At 42.9% G+C, this 19,867-nt stretch overlaps 1 protein-coding gene across 6 annotated transcripts in view; it reads left to right on the plus strand.

Annotated features, from left to right (window-relative positions):
- The window catches only part of TSC2 (TSC complex subunit 2), a 33,254-nt gene extending 13,447 nt beyond the window's left edge, over window positions 1-19,807 (plus strand). Inside the window, exons 23-42 of one of the 6 annotated variants that reach the window (XM_080556883.1) lie at window positions 207-300; window positions 620-722; window positions 943-1,037; window positions 3,577-3,708; window positions 5,464-5,628; window positions 6,273-6,425; window positions 6,604-6,716; window positions 7,173-7,394; window positions 7,854-8,069; window positions 9,640-9,708; window positions 11,852-12,012; window positions 12,355-12,857; window positions 13,652-13,727; window positions 14,616-14,702; window positions 14,941-15,127; window positions 16,234-16,373; window positions 16,588-16,666; window positions 17,375-17,466; window positions 17,744-17,842; window positions 18,216-19,807. In XM_080556883.1, coding sequence (XP_080413009.1) covers window positions 207-300; window positions 620-722; window positions 943-1,037; window positions 3,577-3,708; window positions 5,464-5,628; window positions 6,273-6,425; window positions 6,604-6,716; window positions 7,173-7,394; window positions 7,854-8,069; window positions 9,640-9,708; window positions 11,852-12,012; window positions 12,355-12,857; window positions 13,652-13,727; window positions 14,616-14,702; window positions 14,941-15,127; window positions 16,234-16,373; window positions 16,588-16,666; window positions 17,375-17,466; window positions 17,744-17,842; window positions 18,216-18,383 — 2,954 coding nt within the window. In that variant the 3' untranslated portion in view covers window positions 18,384-19,807. The remainder of the gene's footprint in view (window positions 1-206; window positions 301-619; window positions 723-942; window positions 1,038-3,576; window positions 3,709-5,463; window positions 5,629-6,272; window positions 6,426-6,603; window positions 6,717-7,172; window positions 7,395-7,853; window positions 8,070-9,639; window positions 9,709-11,851; window positions 12,013-12,354; window positions 12,858-13,651; window positions 13,728-14,615; window positions 14,703-14,940; window positions 15,128-16,233; window positions 16,374-16,587; window positions 16,667-17,374; window positions 17,467-17,743; window positions 17,843-18,215) is intronic. The other 5 variants (XM_080556878.1, XM_080556879.1, XM_080556880.1 and 2 more) reach the window with 5 other exon arrangements.
- The last annotated feature ends 60 nt before the right edge of the window (window positions 19,808-19,867 follow it).

Consider the following 19,867-nt stretch of genomic DNA (forward strand, 5'->3'; position numbering starts at 1 on the left):
ACCATACAGTGATGGGAAATACAAAGCTTGTTTTCCCTGCCTTGCTGCTTATAATTTAAATAGTGTGAAGTTACACCATGATGTTAGTATTCATGTCAGCTGATGATCTAGAAGAAACAAAACAATTCAAATTAAACTGAATTCTGGTATTGAACAGCTCATGTTCAGACCTCACCTGTGTTGGTTTTCTTCTTGAACTGTTCTAGCTCTAGCAAGGCTGCCTCACCTCTACAGGAACTTTGCGGCAGAGCAGTATGCCAGTGTGTTTGCCATCTCCCTACCGTACACAAACCCTTCCAAGTAAGTTCATAGCAAACACGCTTCTTCTCCTTCTTCATCTGTAAAATAAAGAGAATAAGATAAGCTTTTTTTGTATTACTTGGATCAAGGTTATGTATTGGATATTGCTCATTCTGGTATCTCCAAGCCTTTTCTGAAGGTGGGACATAATCTCCTCAGACAAAATGTCTGTTTTTCTTAAATAGAACTCTGTATTTCTTTTTTTGAAACTTACAGTGGGTAAAGGAGTATTTCTCAGATAGAAAAGTCCCTCTGTTCACTTCTGGAATGGCATCATATCACAGCATTAAACTCTGTGGAGATCTTTTTGCTGTTCTAGGTTTAACCAGTACATTGTTTGCCTGGCCCATCACGTGATAGCTATGTGGTTCATTCGGTGTCGCCTTCCCTTCCGAAAGGACTTTGTCCCCTATATTACAAAGGTAATGGATACTACTGAATCAAACAGTGCATAAATAAAAATGACAGCTTATACTGGTTTGAGAGGTATAAAGGTTCTGTTTGAAGCCAGAGAAAAACTCATTTTCTTGTTAACTTCTTTTTCAAGACTAGATGTGAGTTCTTGTGCATTGGCCACGATTGCAGTCTTTCAGCTGCAAGTCCTGCTCATTCAGACTGTTACCTGTTTGTCTCAATTGGCAGGGTTTGCGCTCGAATGTCCTCCTCTCCTTTGATGACACGCCTGAGAAGGACAGTTTCAGAGCTCGTAGTACAAGCCTCAATGAGCGGCCAAAAAGGTAAATGATGGTAGATTCCAGGAGGGTCTTGTGTTCCCTGTTCTTGTGCTCACACCATTCCTATGTTTTTTGGAAGGAAGCTGTCTAGTTATCCAAAATCTGACGGTGCATTTAAGCAAGCAAAGTAAACCTCTTTAGGTCAGGGGATTGGTAAAAGACAAACTAAGTTTGGTAAGAAGTTGAAATCAAACCTGTCTGACAGTCTGGTAGTACATATGAAGGCATCACTGTCTGTTCTGTAAGTTTTTACACTAAGGTGTGGGGTTTTTTTTGGTTAATTTTTGGAAAGCAATGGTTCTTTCAGGTACACTGCTACCAGAATAGAGAAGGGTAATACCAGAAGTAGTAGAGAACCGTATTTATATTGGTAGTGTTAACTGCTTTTAATAATTGATCTCTAATGACTATTATAAATGATTGTGAGATAAATTATGTTGATTAGCAACCTGTATACATTAAGATAGCAAAAAATGTGTTTTTCCATAGTGATGTTGCTCAAGTCAATGTACTGGGTGGCAGACAGCTGCCTTCTCTGTGGCTGAATGGCCTGATCCTTTTGTTTTTTTAAATTTTGAAACCAGTATGTTAGTTTTAAACAAAGCCTGGTATCTTTAGAAGTCAGAATGTACCTTGTCAGTAGTCTTTCAAAGTAACGTTTGCAGGGATGGAAGAGTATTGCTTGAAAGGCATTCAGGGATTCTCTAATGTCCTTTTACCTGTAGGACGTACCTAAATTGGTTCACTTAACTTGCTTCAGTGTTAATATGCAGTAAGCATCCAGTGGCATTTGAACCCTGGGGAAAGTGCCTCTACTTTAACTGCAAGGCTCAATGAGTATCTTGCAATGAAGAAACACCATCCCTGCCCTAATGCTATAGCTGTAAACCCTGTTTTGTGTTTCATCTCTACCATCTCCTCCTCTTTCATTCAGAAATTTGGAAGAGAAGCCTTTTGACACTTGTCTCTTGAATTAGAATTTCAGCTAATCTTTTTTTTTTCCAAAAAAAATGTTAAATTCAACCTGGTTGGAATACTACTGTATCTAAAGGCTTTCGCTAACGCTGCCAGATCACTTTCATAGAAATCTCTGCTAAGGAGTGTGGGCTGTACTCAGGCAGCAACTTGAAACGCCAGAATGGCAGTGATGCCTCTGCTTTCGAGTTTAGATTCTAGCTAAATGAGAGAAGAAATAGCTTTGAGCAGATAACTGCTTCCTTGCTTGAGAAACTTACATGCCTGTTTTCTGTGCTTTGAGCCCCAAAGAATAAGCATTTCTGTGCTCTAGCTAAGGTGCTGGGTGTTGAAAGAGATGAAGATCCCAACAATTTTCAAGGCTGCTGAATGGCACGGTGTTGGTGTAGGTGATTATCTCAGAGTGTGGGCCTCTGCTCTCTGTGGTCACATCTCCAGTTGTGGCCAAAATGTAACCTGTCAGAGGTCACTGGGAGGAGGAGGAGAAATAAACTCTAATCCATCCAGGTGGCTATCTGAAATGTACTCATTCGCTGAAAGGAGGAGAGCAAATAAATCATGTTTAGGAAGATTCAAAAGGGTTAAACGGGTATCTTCATTTTATATAGGGCAATGTGAACTGCTGAACCAACTGTTACCTACATATTGGTACCCAGCCAGGCATGCAGCTCAGCTCTGACTAATTGAAGTGCCTCTTAGATGTTAATTGCTGTCATCTGCCACATGTGGTTGGCACCAGACAGTGTGAAGGCTTATCTTCTTTTCTGTTCCTCTTGAAAGTCAAGTGGGTTATCTTGATCCACCTGAAGTAAGATAGCTTATTTGACAAAAGCATCATGCAGTCAGCAGCAGTGGAGAGGATGTTTGCCTTCTTGTCCCCGCATCCATGCAGTGCAGTGCGAGAAGGATCAGTTTCAGACAGGCTGAGTCTCCCCCAGTGTCTCAAGATCTGAGCCAAGGGACACCTCTCACCGACCCTGGTAAGTTTTTGTGGTTCAGAGTTGAAGCTCAGGCTCAGGCCAGGCCTAACAATGTTAGACGACGTTACATTCCTGTCTCTCTGAGAAGAATGTGCTGCTACCTGATTTTGGTAAAGCATTTTAGGATCCGGGGATCTGGTCTTTGTGTAAGTAGTCAATTTTATTTTAGCTGCGCTGAATTGTTGAGGTGAGATAACACAAGATGTGGCTGAACTGCACAAACCTTCTCAGACTTGAGAACTTTGTGCCAAATTAGCAATAAGATTCTCTTGCCTTTGTTTAACAGTTCAGTATTCCAACAATCATTTCAATCAGTTTTTTTGTTTTAACCTGTACTAATTTCATTTGTTTTGTAGCACATTTAAAACCTTGTTTTCAAAATGTGGTTTGTCTTTTTAATGCTTTCAGCTCTGCTTGTTTGTACGTTTTAATTTTTATTTTCCTTTTTTGGCATTTGTTTTATTTTACATCACCCTCCGGGATCCCCCAATATTGACCCTGTGACCTGTGACCTTTCAACCTACATCCCTTCAATGATTTCCTCCCTTCCTGTGACCTCTTATGGGGCTTGGTGCTTCTCCACCTAGTAGTTTAAGACTAGCCAAAAATGCAAAGCAAGGCTTGAATAACTCTCCTCCAGTGAAAGAGCTGAAAGAATCCTCTGCAGTTGATGCCTTCCGATCCCGCAGCATCAGTGTGTCTGAACATGTGGTCCGCAGGTAGAGGCACTTTAAATGGGGAGAATCCAAGAGCAATTCAGCACTTGGAAATTTTACTGCAAGGGTGGGTGGAAGCAGGGTGGATTTGCATGTGGGATGCTTGCATGACTTTGATCCACATTAAAAATCTGGTCCTAGCCACAGTCTAGGTTTTGGGAAAGTATCATGGATATACCATGGCTTCCCAATGCCGGCTGTTGGGCTGCCACATTGCCCTGTGCGTTGTGTGTGTCTGCTTTGCCCTGTTCTCTGATGCTTTAGCAAGAAAAAGTATCTATTTGCAAAAGATGGTGATGGGGAGAAGAAAAAGAAAAAGGTTGCATTCTGTGTAAGTGAGCATACTGGTTAAAGCTCACTGAAACTTCAGCTTTCTAAGCAGTGACTTGCTGCAGGAGATGCTTCTTATACTCTGCAAACTTATGGGTAGGTCATCTTTCCAAACTGTGAGGAATAGTTCTGGCCTGGGTTTGGGATTTGTTTTTTTGATGCAGAGGGGGCTGTCAGAAGTACTCTGGTCAAAATACAAGGACACCAAAACCTTCATTTGTCTCTCCATAGAGCAGTGAAAGGTGAAACATGCTCAGCCCATAGGAAGCTTTTGCTTTTATGGCTAAAGAAAACATGTTTTAATCACAGACGTGGATTTGCTCACATGAAAGATGATTTATGCTAGTTTTTTAAACCTATTCTTGGATTGCTTCCCTTGAAAGTTAAATTGGTGTCTATAACATTGCTGTGTTGATTGGAAATCTGAACCTGAATGTTTGTGCCTTGATCCTTAAGGATTCCTATCCGTAGGATTTTATTGCGTGTATTTTTGTGCTTTTGACTGTAGCTATACGTTATTCAGTGGAAAGAAACTGACGTGAGTAGACTGTGAATATAATTCTGGCACTCGATTCTCTGATATCCTCATTAATCTATTAGGTGATTTTTTTCTCTTGTATTTAAGTGCAAATTGTAGCAACTAAAAGCTCAGATAATTAACTTTAGTGATGCCAAAGAAGTTGTCACTTTGTAAAAATTTGGCTGTACCTCAGCTTAGCTTTTATTATGATGGCATAAGGAGTCTTCTTTGTAAAAGCATCCCAATCCAACCTGTTACTGCAATTGTTTTAAATTGCATTGCTAACTTTGTTAATTTGAAGGCAGAATTACTTTCTAGTCTCATGCCAATGTCCTGTACAGAGTGCAATTTTTTTCTATTTCAAATTAAATTAAAGAAAACATATCTGTTGCATTTATTTGAAGAAAAATAAAATCAGTCTATGAAAGAGATGTAACAGAGGGAAAAGTAAACCACAATATTATAAAGTAAATTCTAGAACGACTTGATTTATGGCTCATGGGCAACATGTTGCCTGGGAAACTCTGCAGGTTGCTTATGTCACAGAATGCTTGCCCTCACTATAGATTAGCCAATTCAAAGCATGGTGCTGCCGTTCCCTATTTGCTTGGCGCACTTGCCCATGGGCCACCAGACATCGGAGAGCACTGGCCTCACCTAGTCAGTTGATGGTGATTTAAATGTTTCTCAGTCTCAAGATAAAACACACATTTTCCAGTGACAATCTACAAAGCACGACATGAAGGAGATCCAAAAATATTTTGATTACATCCTGGGTTTAATGACAGGCTACTTCTCTGTTCTGGCACATGCATGTATCACAGGTGGTTCTGCATCATACTGTCTTCTGGGTGATGGGGATAAACATTTTGCAATGTGATCTATCAGTTGGAAACGTTCTCTTCTAGTCGGATACAGACATCCATCACTAGTTCAAGCCTGGGCTCTGCAGATGAAAATTCAATGGCTCAGGCTGATGACAATTTAAAAAACCTCCATCTGGAACTCACTGAGACCTGTCTGGATATGATGGCCCGATATGTCTTTTCAAACTTCACTGCGGTGCCAAAGAGGTAGGGGTCAGTCGGTGACCAGGGGAGAAATGTTTTTATTTGAGGTTCATATTTTACTTTATCAGTGGAAAATTGCTGTGACACCCTTGAGATTCTGGCAGGCCTAGGAGCCATTTCTTGCAGATAAAATCTGGCTTGTGTAAATATGAAGTTAGATGAGAGAAGTTCGTTGCAGCCAACCAGCCTTGTCCTCAGCCTTGAGCTGATCAGAAGGAGATGCACAGAAGGTTGTGTAGCCCCAGTGGCACGCTGTTTGTGAGCACTGCTTTGCTCCGTGCCCTTGCTTGATGATAGCAGTTTTTGCTATAGAACTGGCTACCATGCTGGCTGGCTTCAAATCAAGGGCACTTTTCTTGTGAAAGCCTTACAGAAGGGGACACGTAGCCCAGACAAGCCTTGTTCCCGTAATGCTCTGTAACGTGTGGCCAGGATTGTAGTGGTGGGGCTGCTATCTGCTGATATGAAAGTCAGCTCATCCCTTATCCTGGTGGGTAATGCGTACATCGATTGGGGAATATGTTTCAATTGCTGTAAAAAGGAAGAAAGCAGGCAGTATCTCCTACGTAGTTACAAGAAATCAGCTGCCTCTGGAGGCTCTGTGCTTTGCAGTCTGAGAGCTGTGTTCGTCACAAATGTCTTTTTAGGTCTCCTGTGGGTGAGTTTTTGTTGGCTGGAGGAAGGACAAAGACCTGGCTCGTTGGTAACAAGCTGGTGACTATCACTACAAGTGTTGGAACAGGGACAAGGTCCTTGCTTGGCTTAGACTCTGGAGAGTTCCAAAGCAGCACAGAATCAAGGTAACTTTTGCTCCCATTTCTAGAAACTTCCACCTAACAAAGTCACTTTAAAAGTCCACCATTATTACTGTGCTTTTTTTTTTCCCAAGGTTTTTCTCTTACCACAAGAGGACTGCTGTATTTGTCCACCATGACACGATCCTCTCTCAATACCACCAATATCTTTTTTTTTTCACAGCTCAGACCCTGTTTTGCAAGTGAGACAAACTAAAGAAGCTCCAGCAAAACTGGAATCTCAAGCTGGGCAGCAGGTTTGCAGAAGCTCTCGCAACAGAGTCAGATCCATGTCTGGTAAATTCCTATCCTGGAGTCTTACTGCCGTTGCTGGGTCTGTGTTACAGGTTTAAACGTCCTAGCGCCTGCTGAAGAGACCTGTGTCTAAACTGAGTTGAGAATATGGACCTGTCTGCTACTTAATGGTGGGCAGGTAGCAGCAGCTGTTGGTCTCAGTGGTGCTGGTGCTCCTCCTGCTTGCCTTTCCTTGCAGGAAAGCTTTGAGTTGGTTAAGTGGTGAGCACTTGCAGTGAGAACCACCTGTATCTATCTAACCACGTGGTTTATAAGAAATACATGGAAGGTAAAGCTCTCTTAGGTTCTCAATACTGTGCGCACAGATACTAGAGGATCTCAAAGGATTTACAATTTCTCTGATATTTTTATTATTTACTTAACTAGTAAATAATTACTATAAATATTTTTAGTATCAACTAAACATTTTTCCCTTCTGTGTTGTGCTTGTCTTGCTAGGTGGTCATGCCTTACGTGTTGGTGCCTTAGACAGCTCAGCCTCCCACTTCCCTGGTGGTTCGGCTTCCCAAGGGACACAGAGTCCTCCTGCTCCTCCATCTCGATCAGAGAAGTCTAATCCTGCTCCACAGACTCCTCTGCAGAAAGAAAAAGCAAACTTAGCTGCGTATGTCCCTCTGCTGACACAGGGCTGGGCAGAAATCCTAGTGCGCAGACCGACAGGTATCTTTACCTGGGTGTGGAGTGAACTCTTCTTGAGTTGCATAGTTGCATCTGCTGTTAGGGAGGGATTAATGACATGCTGAAGGTCAAAATTCTTGAATACTGCAGTACATTAACTGGGAATTGTCTTTTTCAGCTGAAGTTGCTTCCTGAGAAAATAACTGACCTAGTATCATTAATTAAAATACCTGAGCATTTTGAATACCTTTTGGGAATCTGCTGTGGTAATGAGTTTACTAAGGATTGTTTTTGAAGAACTTGGGATGAGGTATAGAGTAGTGGGAGCTACATGCTGAAAATAGGAAACAACCAAGTGATCCTGCCAAATGTCAGGAGAACTGAGAACTTTCTCTGTTTGGATACTTGCAAAATCCAAAACAATGTGTGCTTTTTTCAGCGTGAGTTGTAAACTTTCTGGAGTGAAAGTCCTTAATGCTCTTCCCTAATTTTCTTCACCAGGTAACACAAGCTGGCTAATGAGTCTGGAGAACCCGCTCAGTCCGTTTTCTTCAGATATTAACAATATGCCCCTGCAAGAGCTGTCTAATGCACTCATGGCTGCAGAACGTTTTAAAGAACACCGAGAAACGGCTCTATACAAGTCCCTCTCTGTCCCCTCCTCCAGCTTGGCCACTGGGACAGCCAAACCATCGCTTCTCCAACGTTCCAATACAGGTGAGAGATGTCAAGCCAGTTGTGTGTCTAGCATAGCTGTCACTAGCCTGTTTCAAGTCTGTTGAAGTTACTGTAGGTGTTCCTGAAATGCAAGTTAGTGGCTTGAGGAATAACAGTAATGAGAAAGGGAATCAGTTCTTCTCTTAGTAGTTTTCGGTGAAAAATTCCTTCCCTCCTTGCTTCTGATGTTTCATCAGAAAAGTAGCTCTCTTTCTTGAATAAAAGAAAGAGAGGAGCAGTGCAGCTTCTTTGCAGGAGTAATGTGTTTCATGATAACTGTTTGCCAAATGAAAATAAAGTCATGGGTATTTCTCTTTCCCACTGATCTGAGCATCCCATGTGTGAGTGGATCTTCCCATGCAGCGCTTCCATTTGTCTACAGTATAACAGTTTTTCTGGGGCACTGGCAGTGCTAGGTTCCTAGGAAAACAGGCTATTACAGTCTTTGTCAGCTAGGGTTGGTTAGTTGCCACTTTTTTTACAGCCAAGATGGCAGAGTGCAAATCCCAGCAGCTGTGGATGTATTCACCTTTTAAAAAGACTGTTTAGCCTTCAGAATGGTGAAGTTGAATCACGTGAATTTTCTTTGATAGCTTTAATGTAGTGGCCAGGGTTTGTCGCCGTATTGGCTCTAGTGCCTGGTGATGTTGGTGCTGGTTTACTTTGAAAAGAACCGTTAATGCTGGATGTTACTGTTGACCAACAGCTGGAACTTGTAAAGCTGTCAGGAATCCCAGCTCGGAGCTGTTACTAACATCTAGCTGAGGCTGTCAGCATCACTAGTGCTAGCAAAACTGACCTGTGATAGCAACAGGCAAGGCTGTTCTGAGCAGGCGGCATCAATGGTATGGGTTGTTTTGGAAATCCAATTAAAAAGAAAAAAGAAAAAAAAATTCTTATCCATGAAAATTCCTGTTGAGTCCTACAGATTTGTGCTATATCGGCATTAACCGATCAGTCAGAAGAAACACTCACCTGAATGCCGCTCCTGTGGCAGTCAGTGAGAAAATCATTTTGGTCATATTCTTAACTTCTACAGTAGCCAGCCAGCTGCAAGTGAAGTGAACGTTTTGAAGAAGTTTTGCTGTCAGGCTCTCATATGCATGGTGTTCTTCCTCTTAAGAGGTTAAATCCGTGAGTCTTCATCCGTATTTCTGCTCTTCAGACCCTTCTGTGCATTTAAAAATTATCTTTTGCCAAAAGTGTGTATCTCGGGAAAAGCTCAGACTGGTTTTCTGTTTGTGCTAGGACATCACTGAGGAACTTTCTGTTTCTGAAACTCACAAAGATGCATTCTTCAAAGAGAGCAGTTTGAGTCTGCATTGTTTGAATGTGTTTATGCCTCCTTATTCGTGTTGAAACCTTGCACCCTTGAAGTATCCCTTTGGCATCTAGTGAGCTTATCCCAGCTTGTTCTTTCCTTTGTTTTATTTATTTATTTATTTATTATTTTTTATTTTTAAATAGATTCTTGGTTACATTTTAAACTCTGTGCTTTTTAATTTTATTTTCTTTTCATATAGTCTCTCCTTCCTTTTGATGTAGCTGCTCACTTGATTTCCCTTTGCAGTGGCCTCTTTCTCTTCCATGTACCAGTCCAGTTGTCAAGGGAAGTTGCACAGGAGCATATCCTGGGCAGGTATATTTATATATCTTTAAGGGAAAAAAAAAAAAAAAGTATTGCCATAGAAGAACACCTCTGATTCATAGAAAATGTATCCCTCATACTTCATTTTCCCCTTCCATGTCTCCTGTCTGTACCCGGTCTCATTACTCTCAACAAATGGGATCTTGACTAGCATGAAGAAGTCCAAGCCAGATGCAACATTTGCAAGTGCAGGCAATTTCTTAAAGCAACTTTTCTTGTAACTGGGGTGGATTGTGAGTCATGAGGCACAGCATTCAATGGCCTGTCAAAATGTCTGAGTGGCTTGATTAATTAGTTATTTTCGGCTTCAGTTTACAATTGGCTTTGTGTTCTGCTAAATGTGAAAGCTCCCTATTCTGAGAATAACGTGTAATATGCTACAGGACAAGCTACCCAGAAACGAAGTCCCCTGCTACTCAGCCCACAGAAGTCTGTCAGAGTTGGACACAGAATCTGATGAAAGAAGCCGATAAATACATATTAAAAGTTTGATGTTACAGTGGATGCTGGTTTACAGTTTTTTAAAAGAAAAGGTGGAAATGGGATTAAATTCTAGCTTTTTGGAGGCCCAATATCAGTGTAAAAACTTTCTCTGCTTCAGTAAAATTTACTTTGTCATTAAATTAAGCAGAGATCAAATTGCATAGGTTGTGAGCACAGCCCCTGCATTGCTTTGATGATCTGCAGTGCTTTGTGACTTTAATTGGAGGGTTGAAATTTCCTTCTGTCTTCTTTCCTTCAGTGGAAAATTCTGTGTAGAACACCAGAGTATTCTTATCTGCTGTTTTATTTTTTGACATAGGCTTCTTGAAGCAGCACAAAGATGCTGCAGTAAAATGTTTTTCTATACTTCTCCCTGCTCAAATTCTTCTATTCCCACCTAAAGTATAATCAGCGAGCGTTTACATTTTTAAAAATCACCAGCAATCTTGGCAGTGATGCAAGAGCTAGGGAAGCTTGGAAATGCTGGATATATGCAGGTGTGTTCTGGCTTGGACAGCTAACCAGATCAGCACGTTGTTTTGTTTTGTTTTAGTTTTTTTATTTTTTTTTCGTTGAAAGTATGTGTGTGCAATGCTAACTCTTAATTGCTTCTTTGAAATAACTTTGGTCCTGCGAGCTGAAATCAATCCAGGAAAAGCTGCTTTAGTGATTTTTTTTTTAATGTTTTGCTGATTTTTCTTTAGTTTTGGTGTGTGCTTTTTTTTTCTTTTTTTTTTTTAATTTGGAAAACAAATCTTGGCCTTTCAGATTGGTCTTCCAGTCCCTTGTGTGCATAATGGGAAGCCTCCTGTTCTCCAGCCTTTTCCTCAGGACAAAAAGCAAGGCCAGGAGGAGCCTTTGGTCAGACTCATCCCTGTGGTCAGGGTCACAGCCTGAAGTAGACAGAACGTTAAACGCTGCAATAACTTCCTCCACCGTAGGCAGGGCTTCCAAGGAGCTTTCTTGTCAGTGTGGTTTCATTACCCATTTGTCTGATCAGATGCCACATGCAGGTTTCCCAGTATTGCTGCAGTGCATGTATTACTCCTGCTCTCTTGTCCTTTCACATGTCTAGGGCTGAATTGTTTTGCTTCTACTGAGACATACTAGGAAAACTGCCAAACTGCAAGTAAATGGCTCCTAGTAAAATTTCTTATCTCCTTCTAGGCCACTACAAGGCACCAGGAGCATTACATTTCAATACAAGAAAAACTTATTTCTTTGCATACTTGCATAGAACTGATCTCTTCACTGCCTGGATAACGATGAACTTTTAATGCTAGTCTTGTATTTTCTTACATCTCTGTAGTTCCTGTGTGTCCTCATAGCTGAGTATGGATGTACAAGGTCCCATTTTCTTCATTCTGTCCCCTGCTTGTTCATCAGTGAAAATTGGAAACAACTGCACTTGTTTTGACAAACGTAGACGCAGGCCTTTGCTGTCAGGGTAAGGTGATCAGTTATTCTTTACAAAAGGGAAACCAGGAGCAAGTCTGACATGATGTGAAATCAAAGAACCAGACCACTCATTCAATATGGCCTTCCATTGAAATCCCATAGGGAAAAGGCTGGTACTTCAGAGGAAAGGATGGGGACCTGCCAGTCTATACCTCCGTGCAGACTTCAGTTCTTCTGCATTGTGTCTTGGTAGAATCTGCGGTAGTGCTGGAGGAAGGGAGCCCATCCGAAATGGAGCTAAAGGAAACTGAGTTCCCGGCTGAGTCTCCGGAGAGTGAAGATTTTGAAACTTCATGTTCTGAACAAGTCTTGAGTGAGGAAAGGTTTGGTAAACCCCACGAGTCTTATAGCAGGGTAAGCAGAAACAAACAGCGCTTTTATGCTGTATTGCAACCCCATCTTCAGACACATGGGATAAGTTGTCTGTGCCTCTTGGCACCTTTTTTAGTTACTCACTGGTGGTACCAAAATGCGCACACAGTCATGACTGAGTTGTGTGGCTCGTGGGAGACTGCATGCGGAGCAGGAGCAGTAAATACCTGTTTCGTGCAGGGCCCTCAATCTGTGTTCCTTTATATTGGGACCAATCTACTCATCTTTCTCGGGAAGCGTCATAGGCTGCCTTAATTATTACTGTTGTCAACTTATGTTTTGTCCATTAGGAAAACTGTTTGTATTTGTTTCTTTCTCTTTAAGTCCTCCTCAACCTCTAGCCAAGAAGAAAAATCTTTGAAATCAGATGACCTGGTGGAGGGTGGTATTCCCATCGGGAGAGTCCTGCCCCCGGAGGATGGCCGAACGCTGGAGGAGCTTTCCTTCCAGCCATCCCAGCCACTCAGCAAGTCGAGCTCTTCCCCCGAGCTACAGACACTGCAGGAGGTTCTCAAAGATGCAAATGGCAGAGAAGTAACAAGGAGACTGAGCACAGAAGTGAAATCAAAATCTCAGTCTGGGAACCTGGAAGGGGAAGGGCTGGGCAGTTGGCTGAGCAAGGGGGAGGATGCCAGAGCAGCTGGGTCAGGGGGCTTGGATGGAACTGGCCTTGCCACCTCGCCTCGCTCCCCCTCCGGGCACCGGCCCAGGGGATACACCATCTCTGACTCAGCACCATCAAGGAGAGGGAAAAGGATCGAGAGAGATGCCTTCAGGAGCAGGACAGCAGCCTCCAATGCTGAGAAAGTACCTGGAATAAACCCAAGGTGCGTTGAGGAGCATATCTGAATCTAGAAACAGTAAGCTTGTAATTGCTGGAGCCAGGGCTGGATTTATTCAAATGGGTCTGCAGGCTTTGTGGGATCTATGGGACAGTAACAGATTAAAAAGAAAGATGAATTACTTGTTTTTTTTCAGGCCCTAATATAGAAATGTTCAATCCGCTGTTACTAAATTAACTTCGCAGTCTTAGGAAATAAGTATAAATAAATGGATCCCAGTTTAGGGTCCAAATGCACGTGTGACTTGAATGCAGTCACCTAGAGTTAATTTTGCTGTAAATAGAATGAATTGCTAGTCTTGCTGTTCAGGAAATCTAATGTGCAAAAGAAAGATGAGGGAGTATAATATTTTTTTTTTTGAACTTTAGACATAGGTAGTTGCCCCAGATTATGTTATGAGACAATCTTCGTCTTATGGTTAATTTTATAAAATACAAGTGTCTCTAAAATCATCTGTCTTGCAGACTAGAAGTACCCCACGTAACTGTGAGGAAGGAGTGTGTTCCTACTCCTTTGTTCTACCAGTAGATTGCCTTTTTAACTGAGGCTTTGTGCAGCTGCCACCGTTTGACATAATGATTGTTTTTTATGATAGGGGTTTATTACAAACTGCAGGTAGTCCAGGTAGTCCAGGCACCCAGTGTCTCTAGAAGATGAGTAATACTCGGCTAGCATTTTAATTGCTTTTTTCTTCTTTACGTAATGTTCTTACATACAAGAGGTCAAAATGGACTGAATTTTGTATGGTAACAGGACATGTTTTTCTCTCTCTCCCTTAGCTTTGTGTTTTTACAATTGTACCATTCCCCATTCTTTGGTGATGAAAACAACAAGCCCCTTTTGTTGCCAAATGAGGTAGGCAAGGATCTTTTTTTTAATTCTCGTAGTTAATTTTTCTAACCTTATTACTTTCCAGCTCATATGGTGCGATTTAAAGGTGGTTCTTACTGACAGTGCTACAGACGGGAAATTTTCTATACCCCATTCCCGGTAGCTCCAACATTCTGCCTGTGTATTCAGCTTGAGATGTTGGGAGGTTCTGTTGGTGCTGTTGCAGAGTCCCAGCCAGAAGACAGGATGATTTGTGGGTTCTTGTTTTATTGCTGGTAGGAGGAGTGAGGGATGAAAACGGAGCACTAGGTGGTATTGGCAGAACATGGCTAGACAAACCTGTCAGCCATCAGGATAATTGGGAGTGGCCAAGATGCTTTCTGTGGTTGCAGGAGAAATAAATCACAGGCTTCCTGGGGAAGTAGCGCGGGAGTGCTCGTGAGCTGAGCACCACAGACCCTCTGGTGAAAGTTTTTCCCTCGCTTCTAGTTCAGGTGGTGAGGCAGCAGGGAGCCTAGGTGAGATAAGGTGACGCTTTGTGTTAACAATATTCTTCAGAGCAAGAGACGTGATAATTTTTCATGCCTGGAGCTGAAGTGAATAGATGATGTAATATGTCATCAAAAGGACATCTAGCCTGTGCAGTTTGCCAGACTAATCTCATCTGAAGTATTAAAAAAATCTTGGTGACAGCTGCCATATAGCACAGCTCTGTACCCTGACCTGATGCACTCTGCTCTTGCAGAACAAAGTAGGGCAGCATTTAATGAGGGCACTAGTGAAGGTCAGGAATCTTTGCTTACACTGTGCTGTCATAGTCCGTGTGTGGCCTGCTGCTGTCCTGGTTTATGGAGGGCAGTGAATGTTTGGAGATGTAACTTTTTAAAGATGTGACAAATGTTTTGATTGCAGACGTTTGAAAAATCAGTGCAGCTCCTGGATCAAATTCCTTCTTACGATACACACAAGATCGCAGTGCTCTATGTTGGAGAAGGCCAGGTGAGTTGTGAGCAGATGCATTCATGATTTAATGGTTACATCTCAACAGAAGGCTGAGCTCTGCTACTCCAGCTGTGTGGTCTGTTCTGCTCCTGCAGTAGCCTTGTTTTTCCTTAGCTTCTTGCATTAAAAATCAGTGCCTGTGTGAATCCCTTCTGGGGAGGTAATAACCTAATCACTCACGCTGATGGAGTGCTCTTAACATTCATTGTGGGACTGCTATGTTCTTGTTTTCTAGAGCAACAATGAAATTGCTATTCTGTCGAATGAACACGGATCCTATCGCTATACGGAGTTCCTGACTGGCTTAGGGAAACTCATTGAACTTAAAGATTGTCAGCCAGATAAAATTTACCTTGGTGGCCTGGACGTATGTGGGGAGGATGGACAGTTTACCTACTGTTGGCACGATGACATTATGCAAGGTAAGACTTCTCCAGAAGTTAGAAGTGGAAGGATGGTTTCTTCTTATTTTAAGACTGAGCTGCTTTCTACAAGCTTCCTTTTCCACGAGTTTAGTAAGGATGGCCTGGGGCTGTGTTCTCCCTCCATTCTCTTTCTGATGTCTCTGCAACCCAAGTAAGGGAGAGGTGCATACCTGCCTTCTTTAAGAAAAATCATACCACTTCTAAAATAATCTGTACTATGAAAGATTGATAGGGATTTGTGTAGAGGTTTGCGGAATAAGCTGCTTGGTCCTGAGCCGCTTTGAAGGCTGTTAGCTGAGGACAGTACGTGCATGTCAAAACTCTGCTAACGATTTCGATGAAGAGCAGCATTGAAAGCAGGAGGGTTGTTACTGTGGTCACTCTTTGAACTGCAGCATTACCCAGCTCCCACAGTACTAAGCAGTGCAGATACCAACTGGGATCCAACAAGCCATGAGGAACTTCCCAGACGTTTTCATGCAGCTCTGTGAATCCCAGTCATCAGACTTTGTCCGGTTCAGTGGAGCAGCTGCATGTTACTCACCAGGGCCCCTGGTGCTCTGCAGAGCTCAGCTAGGGAAAGGCCTGGTTTAAGGTATTCAACTGTTCTTCCTCAAACCAGTTTCTGCTCACCATGCTACAGTGTGACATGGAAAAAATTAGCCAGAAGCACACGCCCAGTCCCCTGTTCATTTTCTACGAACAGATAGCTAACTACCCCAGCTTGATGAGAATGCTTATCCCAGTGTACATCATGTGCTGTAAACCAGACCTGTAATTCACTTTTCTAAGCGTGGTGCTAGGGAGGACCATGAAAGGCAGCACCTAAGAACTGGCAGCTGCAGAGCTTTCAGAGGCCACCCTTTCACTGGCAAAGAGCTGCCCGCTGTGCTCCATGCTCCGGGTACCACAGGAGCAATCCAGAAGGACTGGATTCAGCTGTCACAAACAGGGACAAACCTATTGAGGGAGCACAATGTATTTTTTCATTACAGTGGTGCTGGTACTACGTTGTCTTGCAGACAAATGCTGCGTATTGACCATTGCTGCTTGCAGCATTGTTTTCCTAGCTCAGCCTAAGGGTCCTTCTGTTTCCTCTTCAGCCATTTTCCACATTGCTACTCTGATGCCCACAAAGGATTTGGATAAATATCGCTGTGACAAGAAAAGGCACCTTGGGAATGATTTTGTTTCTATTGTTTACAATGATTCTGGAGAGGACTTTAAACTGGGAACAATAAAGGTACAAGATTTTACTTGCAGGCATATTATAAAACAGGCATTTGGCTGTTTGTAAAACCTTAATCTGATGTGCATTATCTTGGTGAGCAGTGTTGAGATCATGAGTGGAGTTTATTTGCCTCAAGTGGATTCACACATGATAGTGTACAGCATTCACCAGAGTCACATTGGATGCCAGTAAAATGTATTTGACTGTTGTATTGTTTTCCCGTTAGGGTCAGTTCAATTTTGTGCATGTTATCATAACACCGCTTGACTATGACTGTAATCTGGTGACGCTGCAGTGTCGAAAAGGTAGGAATCCCTCCAGCATTTGTTCTCAGTCTTTTCTTTATTGGTGGTGGTGCAATAATTGACATCACTTTGCAATGTTTTTGCATTCCAAAAGTAAAAGCTTCCAAGAAAAACTCTCCAAAACCAATTTGCTGCCTAGTGACATCTGTATACATCCTATTTATGTGTCTTACCCTATTTTTGACATCTTTCCACTGTGCCACTCGTATCATCTTCAAGCTTAAGATAAAGATCGCAGAGTAGAGCAGATCCCTCCAAGCACTGCTTGGGAATGCTGTGGGAGTTGGGAGGTGGAGACCCCTGCAGCTGTTGGCTGCCAGTGTCCTTCCCAGCGCTGCAGGTCCTGATCCTTGGGGTTCCACGCTGAGTTCAGCAATGCTCATGCAGTTACCTGCAGGGGTGTTTGCTTTCCTTTTACCAAATGAGCACTTCTGGGGTATTTTTTTGTTCCACTTTAGTTCATATAATAATGAGCTCAGCAGGTTCCCCTCAAACATTTACAGAGGATTTGAGATCCTGTTGTGTTAAGTTGTGGTCTAAATTCTGTCTGTTAAAGTTGGAGCTGTAGTGTTTGATGGGAGCTTCTGAAATTCTGTGAAGCAGTTCTTCAGGTTTATGTCACTTGTCCATTTAGTTACTGGCAACTTTTGTCTTGTTCTTCTCTCTTAACTGCCTGACAAGAACTTTTCTTCTTTCTTTAAAACAAAGACATGGAGGGTCTTGTAGACACAAGTGTCGCTAAGATCATCTCTGACAAGAATCTGCCGTTCGTAGCCCGTCAGATGGCCCTGCATGCTAACGTGAGTACCCCTGCGCTCCCTGAGACTTTGTCCTTCAACCGGCTTCGTGGTCTTTCACCAGCTACCAAGGAAAGTAGCTGGTGAGTAGGGCTTGCTAAAACAAATAAGCGTTCTGCCTCAGTTATTTCTGCCAACCTTTGAGTCAATTACTACATGAACTTACATTTCAATCGCTGTCAAACAGTACTGAAATGTTCTTGTTAATGTTATTGGCATGGTTATGTTAATGTGCATCCGTCTTCTCTTTCCCTGCTTTTCCCCATCCTTCCCAAATTAGATGGCTTCCCAGGTTCACCATAGTCGATCAAACCCTACTGACACCTACCCATCCAAATGGATTGCTAGGCTACGTCATATCAAGAGGCTAAGGCACCGGGTGAGTAAAGATGTCTGTTCTTGGTGTTTAGAACCGGGCTCTGCCTTACTGTGTTGTTATAAATAAGGCAAATAAAATCAGCTGTCAAAACTTACTGAGTAAGAGGAATAATGCATATATAAAGGTTAAAATCCAGCTCTTGCAGGAATGGTAAGTGGATGATGTAGATCTGGATTTATAAGCTTCCAAGCACCTTCCCTTGTGATAAGTGCATTTGGGACCCCGATATCTGGACACAGAGCTGCCTGTATTCGGCACTGTAAGAGGGATTGCAGAAAAAGCTGTACTGAGTAACCTGTCCTGCCGTGGCCAAATGGAGAGTGAAAAGAATTTCAGAGAATACGGAGCTCATCTGTTCTCATTTGACTTTCAGCTACGTGAAGAAACCCAGTACCAAACTCCTGGCCTTCCTCTGCAAATGCATTCATCTGCTCCGACAAAGCCCCCTCCCCAGATACCTCAGGATCCTCCACCAACCTACGAGACTGGTCAGAGGAAGCGGCTGATCTCCTCGGTGGATGACTTCACCGAATTTGTGTAGATCCCACTGGGTTGGTGTGTCCTGGGACAGACGAGGCAGTGAATGCGTTTCACCTGCTTGCTGACTGTGCAGCTGCCCAGACACAGAGGAGAAAGGTTTGGCAAAATAACAGTGTGGCTGTGCTGCTTTCTTGTGGATTCAGCGCTGAACTTTATCAGGAGGTTCAAGTATGTTTCACTGTCTCAGCCTGCCACTGTTGTCTGATGAAGATACTGTGTATCCCCAGCAGATGCTCCAAGAGAGGACCAACTCCACATTTTGTTTTTATTTGGTTTGGGCTATTCCAGGGCTTCCATTTCTGATGGGAACATTCTTGCAGAACCTTTCTCTAGACTCCTTCAACACCAGTGTCTGGTGGGAGCAGACAAAGTGTGATACTCTGCACTTCATCACAGAGGTGGAAGATGGCAGAATCGTAGGAATTTTGACCCCTTTATTGGGAATTAAATACAGAGTACTGGAAACCCAGTCACTATTTCTAAGCAACCTGGAATCTCTGCTTCTCTCCAGGTCTCGTTGACTCTTGGGACTTGAACTCTACAGAATCTGAGACTTGCTCTGCTGCCAGCTCTGGTAAAGGTTAAGCTAGACATGCTGCTTAAATTCCCAAGAACGCATCTCCATTGTGAAAGACTCGCATCGAACCCTCCCTCAGCCCAGGAGAAATGTTTTTGCTACCAGAAGTAACACAGAGCAGGGAGGTGAGTGTCACTCAGTGAAGGAGCAGAATGACAAAGGGCTGGGGCACGAACCACTTGGGCGAAACAGTTTCACCCACTGGGGGCTGGCTGCAAGGATTTTAGCCAGAGGCCGGATGGGGTTTCTAGGTTCAGCTGCAGGATTTCTACTAATTACAGCAGTGCTGGGGATAACTCAGCCCTCTCTGTGCACTCGGTAAAGCCCTTTTTGAAGGACTGTTGACTTGTCCTGGTGGCATCATCGCTGAATGAGTTTTGCCTATTGCACTAACGCCGAATGCCAGGCTCTCCTCCTGGGACCTTGGCTGTTGTAATTAACAAGCTGTCCTTTCAGTGCAAGCATGTGCAGGTGGAATGGGATTACGTAGCCCATCTTGTGGTGAGATGGTCCTCAGACACTACACTACCAAACTGGGAGCCACCATGTAAGCTGGCCTATACTGTGAGTACTTTAATCTCCTGCTTTGTGACTAAAGGGAAGTGTGGCTTTCTGATAAGGGGTAGCTGCAGAGCCTTTGCAGTGGAGCTGAATACAAGTGCACTCAGCACATGGAACTGTGAAGTGACTGGCAAAAGGACAATGTATGAAATGCTACTAAATGATGCAGGGCTGTTTGGGAACTCTAAGTGTATGTTGTGTTTTGAGTGTTTATAAGTAAATAAGTCCTAAAGGAAATAAAGTATTTGTACGGTCAGTGGGTGCTTGCTGACCTGGGAAGACTCAAACCATGTCTGATGATAATGTCATGGGCAATTTGCCTTTGTGGTGATGGCAGATCCCTCGCT

This window comes from Anser brachyrhynchus (genome assembly GCF_964034855.1).
Source record: "Anser brachyrhynchus genome assembly, chromosome: 15".
Taxonomy (NCBI): Eukaryota; Metazoa; Chordata; class Aves; order Anseriformes; family Anatidae; genus Anser; species Anser brachyrhynchus.